The 8,134-nt window shown below is 44.5% G+C and overlaps 1 protein-coding gene across 1 annotated transcript in view; it reads right to left on the minus strand.

The window, feature by feature from the left end:
• WDFY4 (WDFY family member 4) overlaps positions 1-8,134 on the minus strand; it is a 561,873-nt gene that overhangs the window by 32,370 nt on the left and 521,369 nt on the right. The window contains exons 57-59 of the mRNA XM_006874619.1: positions 3,807-3,986; positions 1,489-1,671; positions 816-906 (exon numbers count right to left, since the gene is read on the minus strand). Of these exons, the coding sequence (XP_006874681.1) occupies positions 816-906; positions 1,489-1,671; positions 3,807-3,986 (454 nt within the window). The remainder of the gene's footprint in view (positions 1-815; positions 907-1,488; positions 1,672-3,806; positions 3,987-8,134) is intronic.

The raw sequence follows: 8,134 nt of genomic DNA on the forward strand, positions 1-8,134 counted from the left end.
GTCAGAGAAAAAGAGGAAGACCCCCCCAATGAGATGGATTGGCCAAGTGGCAGCATCGATTACTCAAGTGTGGCAACAGTAGTGAGGTTGGCCCAGGATTGGGCAGTGTTTCATTCTGCTGTGCATAAGGTTGTTATGGGTCAGTACTGACTCGATGGCACCTAAAAACAACATGACTTGGAAGGGACTCAATGGCACTCAACAATAATAACAACTACCTACAAAATAGAAGAGCTGAGAGTGGAGTGTATCCTTTGGGCCTGAGGTCCCTGCACTATGATGCTCCTAGATCCAGGAGAAGACTGATGCCAAGATGCAGATCACCAAGGAATGCTGGGCCTACAGGTGCTGAAAGTAGACAAGGCTCTTTCTCTAGTAAAGAGAAAGTCTTCCTCAAGTTTCATCACTCTGAATTTAGACTTCTAGCTTCCTCAACTGTGAGAACTACATTTCTACTTGTTAAATTCACTCACTTGTAGTACTTCTGTTATAGCAGCATTAGATATTCAGGCCAAGAGAGCTCAAATCAAGCTCCCCCTCCTGAAGCTCAGCAGTCCCTGAGAACTACCATGACCCCTGTTCTCATGCCAAGGAGCATCACAGAACTTGTGGAGGTTTGAGACTCTATGGGGCTTCCCCACCTGCATCACATTCCACCACCATCTTACAGACCACTCCACCCCTCAAGTCTCGCAACAATCTTGAGAGCTTCTGAGCTCCTTTAGGCTCCTCAGGCCTGGGTGGAACTGAAGTCTGATGGCCGAGGGGTGATAGTGGCCAGGTCCAGGTCAGGGCAACCTGGACCTCCAGCTGGCAGGTACCTTTTGAGCTTGAAGGCTGAACTGAGGGCTTCTCTGTCATTGTATGCCCAGAAGTAGATATCTTCACATCCTCAGTCTTCCAAATCTGTCACACACACACACAAAAAAAAAACAAAAAGCAAAAATGCTCTGAGCTGTGGCATTGATCTCAGGTGGACACAAGTGGAGATGTAGGGTTTGATCCCAGGTTTACTTCTAGTGCTAACTTATTCTCAGGTAAAAACCGTTTTGTAAACTTCCATTTCCCTATGTGAAGGCTTTGGATGATCAAAACAGCACAACCCTTACAGCTATCAGTACATCTTTCCTCTCCTGACCTAAAGGATGACACTTAGTGGTTACTTCATTAATATTTTCTGAGCTAATGTCCCCTTGCCATCCCTGGTGGCCCACTCAACTGTATTCCTCTACCCAGCACCCCATGTCCAGCCCCCTGGTCTCGGCCTACTTGTCAGTATTTTTCATGTGCTGTAGTCTGAATTTGCTATAACTGGAGGATGGAAATCGGCCTTGACTTAACTGTTTTGCCTTGCCCTCACTTATTTTTGGCATCTGGTCTGGAATGACCTCAGATGTGTAACTTCAGATTTAGAACCCTGGGAGAAGTGAGTACATGGAGACCAACAGAGTTCTAGTACCATGACTCAGTGAGGTATGACACACCTACCCGGGTTATACCGTCGTGACTTCCGGTGATGATGACATGGCTTGTGTCCCATGCTGGTCCTTCTACTATGCAGCAGCAGGTTATAGCTCCTTCTGGGCCCCAGGCTGTGGTGATGCTAGCCAGTGCCTGTCCACTGGCAGTCCATAAAGACAAATGGGCTCCAGCACAGGAGACAATAATACCCTGAAGCAATACAAACTGGAGTCACTGCCTGTCCTTCTGATAGCTACTTAGCTACCCAGTTTACACACTTAGTGATCATCTTGACCTGCCAGCCTCTGAAAGCAGGTACCATAAGACTCTTCAAGGCTTCCAGTTCTTCCAAGCTAACTCTGCCATATTTTTGGCAAGTACAAACTCTTGCCTCTTTTCAGATTCTAATCATGTTTTTGGAGATTGTTTTTCCTGGTAGACACTAAGTGACTCACCCTTTGAGCTCCTTCCTCAAAACTTTCCCTAACTAGATAGTAAGTGGCATAGAAGAGAAACATGGGGACTGTCCTTGGTTCTGGACACTGGGCTTGTACCTAGCCAATCAGCCTTGCCCTCATGAAGACGCTGTGCCTTCCTTAGGTGGAAGGTAAGTCCAGAGGCTCAACTGCAAGTAACACATGAATTTGGACAGTGCTCCTCAAGCTCCAATTCCTGAGGAGAAAATCCCTACTGTATCCTGAAAGTTCACATCTGAAACCACGATTCCTCAAGTTCTTGTCTACACTGTGCTCAGTGAAGTAGTGGTCACTGTTCTGAGGACCACAGAGCCATCTGGGGCCATGTGAGCGTGCTCCTCTTCTGGGCTTACTCAGACTCCTAGGTTGGAACCCACCATGGTACTTCCTGAATTGTTTGGTATAATCTGCTTGAGCCCAGGACCCATCTTTGATAATCTTTGTGCCCAGCACACAGCACTGGGCCCAGCAGACACTTAAATTGAACTCAATTGGCTCCAGGAAAGCTTATCCTGGCATCGGTATTCTCTGAGGTCTTGAAACACAATTCCTTAAGTTCTTCCAGATCAGGGCTTGGTGTCTTCCTGAGGAGACTTACCCATTCATTAATTCATCTACTTACCAATGCACTAACTCACCCAGAAATCCATGTGTGCATGAAACACATTGCCATGGAGTTAATTCCAACTCATAGTGAGCCTACAGTACAGGGTAGAACTGCTCCATAGGATTTCTGAGACTGTAAATCTTTATAAAAGCAGGCAGACTAATCTTTTTCCCATAGAGTACCTGGTGGGTTTAAACCACCAACCTTAAGGTTAGTAGCCCAATGCTTAGCTCACGGTACCACCAGGGCTCCTTAATCTACTCATACACCCATGCATTCATCTATCCATCCAATATTCAACCTGGATTCAAGTCTACCTGGTGCACATCTTTTGCCAAAGTTGACACCTTAATCAGCATTGTCTCCTCCTATTAGGCCCCTCCTTCCCACTGTAGTAGCCATGTCCAGGACCCCAAGGGTCAGAAGCATACCCCATGATAGAGTATCCAGCCTGAGAGAGTTTCCACACTGAAAAACAGCAAGTATAATCGTGACAGCTTTTATTGATAAGAATATACACTCTGCAGTCAAGGCCACCTCACATCATTTGCAGTGAGGTGGGATATGAGTGCATAAATACAAGAGTCCCTTCTATGTATATGTATTATCACTTTAATTTCATAAAAAAATCCTGTAGTGTAAACATTACAATCCCATTTACAGCCCAGAGAGACACTCCAGGTCCTACACATAGTATGTAGCAGAGCTGGAATTTGAAATCAGACCCATGAATCTGCATGCTCTTTCTACCATCTGCCCCTCATCTCATAATAGAGGAGTGGGGTGGCTTCTCCAGCTCAAGAAGACTGCCCCCCCCCCAAAAAAAAAGACTTCCCCACTCTCACTCTCTTTTTCTCTCATACACACACACACATGTCCCAGGAAGGTTCATCTTTGATTGCCTTCATGGAGAACAAACAGAGATCCTTTTTGCCATGGTGATAAAAGGCAACTGCCAAGGCAGCACTGATTTGTAGTCAGCATGCTGAATTTGTTAAGCCAAGCCCAGGAAGACTCTCACCAATGTCAGATCTTCCTGTCCCAACTCCCTGGTAGTCATGCTAGAAGATAACCCCCTCCCATGGCTAAAGCCCAAAACACAAGTTAGACCCAGTGCTACATTTGATAGCTGCACTTGGCCCGTAGAGTGTATCTGGAACCTACTCAACATCCCAGGTGGCTAATGCCTCCCTACCTCCAGGCTTTATCTTAGGAGGCTCACAGACTCAGTGAGAACACAACACCAAGAAAAAAAGTCTCACCGAGACATCACTGATGGCGATGGCCGAGATGCCTTCCCTGTGGGCAGGAAGTCGGGCTACGTGAGTGAGGAGATCCAGGTCCCACAAGATGCAGGTGCAGTCCTGGGAGCCACTCACCAGAAGGCTGAAGGTGACTGATGCTGCCAGGCATGTGACAGCCTTTGTGTGCCCATATAAGGCCTGGGGACAAGAGACATTGGTTATGAGAGGCCCTTTAATTCAGCCACTTTAGGGGTAGAGGGGCAGGGATGATCTTACCCTTCCTTTACCACTGTGTCCCATATGAGGAAAAGATTGAAAGTAGCTCATTCCAAAGCCTGTACACGTATGTATATGTGTTTGACTATTTGTCCATGTCTGGCATGTCAGTTCCATGTATTTCCAGTTAAGGATAATCTCTTTGTACCATAGCCCAAGGATCTCTGGTAGTATAGTGGGTTGCAAGTTGGCCTACTAACCACAAGGTCAACAGTTTGAATCTACCTGTCATTCTGCAGGAGAAAAATAAGGCTTTCTGACCTTGTAAAGATTTGCAGCCTTGAAAACCCTGCACAGGGTCACTATGAGTCAGATATGATTCCATGGAACATAACCACCACCATAAAACAGGCACCAACATACTTTGCACTCCCCTCATTTGTCTTGCAACTACCTGTCTGTCAGTTTGTTGTACTGTGGTGACTTGCATGTTGCTACGATGTGAGAGGTGGTATCACTAATATTTCAAATAGCACCAGGGTTACCCATAGTGGACAAGTGTCAGCGATGCTTCCTAACTAACACAGACTAGGAAGAAAGGGCTAATGATCTGCTTCAGAAAATTAGTTAATGAAGACCCTATGGAGCACAATAGAATACTGCTCAATATAGTACTGGAAGATGAGCCCCCTAGGTTGGAAGGTACTCAAAATACACAGTGGCAGCAGCCATGACTCAAATATGCCAATGATCATGAAGATGGTACATGATTAGCTACAGTTTCATTCTGTCATCCAAAAGGTTGTCAACTTAGTAAGAGTCAACTTAATGGCAACTAACAATTCCTTCACTGATTTCCTCTGCCTTAAAGATGTCTGAAAACAGAGAATACAAGAAAGATGTTTACTTATGCTTTATTAACTATGTAAAAGTATGTGATTGTGTGGATCATAACACACTATGGATACTATTGTTAGGAATGGGTACTCCTGAACACTCATTGTGCACATGAGAAGCCTATGCATAGACCAACAGGAAGTTTTTTGAATGGAACAAGAGGATGTGGACTGGTTTAAAATCAGCCTAGATGTGTATTCTTTTACCCTACTTATTCAATCTCTATGTTGAGCAAATAATCTGAGAAATTTGATTATATAAAGAAAAATGTGGCATCAGGATAAGAGGAAGTCTCATTAACATTTATAATATGTAAATGACACTACCTTACTTGCTGGAAGTGAAGACAACTTAAAACACTTATTAATGAAGATCCAAGACTACAGCATTCAGTATGGATTGCACCTCAATGTAAAGAAAATTAAGATCCTCACAACTGGACAAATAACATCATGATAAACTGAGAAAGAAACTGAAGTGGTCCAAGATTTTAGTTTGCTTAGATCCAAAATGAACACTCATGGAAGCAGCAGTCAAGAAATCACACAAAGTACTGTATTAGGTAAATGTGCTGCAACAGACGTCTTCATAGTATTCAAGAGCCAAGATGTCAATTTGAGGACTAAGGTGCAGCTGATCCAAGCCATGGAAATTTCAATTGCCTCTTGGTGTGGTGCTGTAGGATAACCACTGGACTACTAACTGCAAGGTCAACAGTTCAAACCCACCAACCCACTCTTTGTAAACCCTATACAGGGTCACTATGAGCTAGAACCAACTCGACTATACTTAACAACAACAACATATGTAGGTGAAAGTTAGACAATGAATAAAAAAGATCTAGAAGGATTGATGCATTAGAATTATGGTTTTGGAAAAGAATATTGAAAGTATCATGGATTGTTGAAGAACAACAAATACGTGTTGGAAGAAGAACAGCCAGAATGTTTCTTAGAAGTAAGGATGGTGAGACCACATCGCTCATTTTTTGGACATGTCAGGAGAAACTGGTTCCTGGAGAAGGATATCTATCATGCTTGGTAAAGTGGAGGGTCAACAAAAATGAGGAAGAGCTTCCCCCACAACAAGATGGGTTGATACAGTGCCAGCAACAATGGGCTCAAATGTAACAACAGGTAGGGCAGGACCTGGCAGGGTTTCGTTCTGTTGGGCATAGGGTCGCTATGAGATGGAATCGACTCAACAGCATCAACAATAACAATGGTGACTACTACAAAGATACTTTGGGACCTTTTAGTTTCTGGCTGGCCTGAAGACAACATGCCTTCCTTAGATGGCCAGTGTTCCTGGCAGCCTCCCCTGTATGAAGCAGGTAAAACTTAGTAGCATTTATGAACAACAGGTGCAGGCATTTGACTCAGAACATCTGTCTCTGTATCCCCAGTCCCTGTACTGGGTCCGCTTCCCTGCCCTCATGTGAGTCATTTGTCTCCTGTGGTAAGAACTGAGTCCTCAGTTCTAGGAAGTTCATTTTGAGAAGAGAATCACAAGTTCCTGGCGAATCCTCTGCTTACATCAATTTACTTAGACAGTTTCTATTTTCTGAAGACGTCCCAAATCTTCTTCTGTGGGTGGTATCAGGAACTTGCCAGCACCATATGTTTGGTGACACTTCAGGACCCACATAGGATAAGGCAGTGTTCATGGCAGAACTTTAATTGCTGTGACTGAGCACAGTGACAGCTTTGAAAAATGAGTGCCCAGACTCCCTAGCTCAAATGAGTGAGCTATCTGCCCTGGGGGCAGAGGTTTACCATTAGGTAAGCCAAGCTGATTGTGTTTCCAAAAGCTATGTCTGTTACCTCTCTGGCTGATTCCAGAGCACAAAAGACATATATGTGCACAGTAGATCTCAGTGTGGGTTCAGCTAGCTACCCAAGGTGGTTATGATGGAGACGATACCATTGCTAGCAGCAGTAGGCCTGCCATACCAGTGGGTCTGGCAGGCATCCTGTCTCTCTGGTGCATTCACAGGGAGACATATTTTAGTCAGATCTGGACACATATGCACATATGAGCCAGACCCTACAGAAACCAAACACTGAAAGTCTGAGGCCCTAAGTCACTTCACATTTATGTGGCCAGATGGGTATGACCCTGCATCCCTTGGAGTTCAAACTTTGCATCCTTTAGTGACCTGATCTACCAGTATTATTCATAGTTTAGTTTCAGGGGTTGGTAGGTTTTGAGGTTTGCTTAATGTAGGAGGATTCTCAAACGTGAGCATACATGAGACTCTCTGGAATGCTAGGAACACCCATTGAGCTGGGTCCTACCATCTGAGCTTCTGATCCCATATGTCTTGGGTTGGGCCCAAGTAGGTACATGTTTAACAGGCTCCCAGATGCTGCTGCTGGCTTGGACACCAACTTTGAGCACTATACCTTAGTGCATTAGGAATCAAAGCCAATTATTGTTGTTGTTAATACCTTTGAGTTGGCTCAGACTCATTCTGATCCCATGTGCAACAGAATGAAACACTAGCTGGCCCTTTGTCATCTCATGATCTTTGCTATGCTGGAGCTCACTGTTGTGCCATTGAGTATTTTGAGTGTCTTAAACCAAAGTGTCTTAAATCCAGCATGCCACTGAATAATACTCTGTTGTGATCCACAGGGCTTGGGGATGAAGTAATATCAATCTCTTATAAAATGGATCTTTTGTTAATCCAGAATTAGGCTTCCCTACAAGGACTCCCAGCATGACTCTCTAGGATAAGCTCTGGCCCGAGAATCCCAGGTCGTCAGTTCAAGCCTACCAGCTGCTCATCAGAAACCCTATACAGGGTTGGAACTGACTTGATGGAATTTAATAACAACAACACAAGGCCAATAAGAGGACTTCATTGTATTATCTTTGTTGTGGTTAAGTGCTGTTGAGTTGGTTCTGACTCACAGCAACCTTCTATACAGTTTCCAAGGAGCAGCTCGTGAGTTTGAATTGCTGACTTTATGGTTCAAAGTGACTGAAATGGTTAAGGTTATGTGTCAACTTGACTAGGCCAGGATTTCCAGAGGTTTACCAGTTGGGCTGTTCTTATTCCCATGATGATGAAACCTAACACAGGTATAGCTAACTACATGATGATTGGTTATGAATAGCCAGTCAATTGAAGGGCTGCTTCCTGCTTCCTTGGAGGTGTGGACATTCAGGAAAGGCTCTCTCTCTTTTCCACTGGGCACCTGGGACTCTGCAACTATAAACTTCTCCAT

Source organism: Chrysochloris asiatica, unplaced genomic scaffold (genome assembly GCF_000296735.1).
Source record: "Chrysochloris asiatica unplaced genomic scaffold, ChrAsi1.0 scaffold00289, whole genome shotgun sequence".
Classification (NCBI taxonomy): Eukaryota; Metazoa; Chordata; class Mammalia; order Afrosoricida; family Chrysochloridae; genus Chrysochloris; species Chrysochloris asiatica.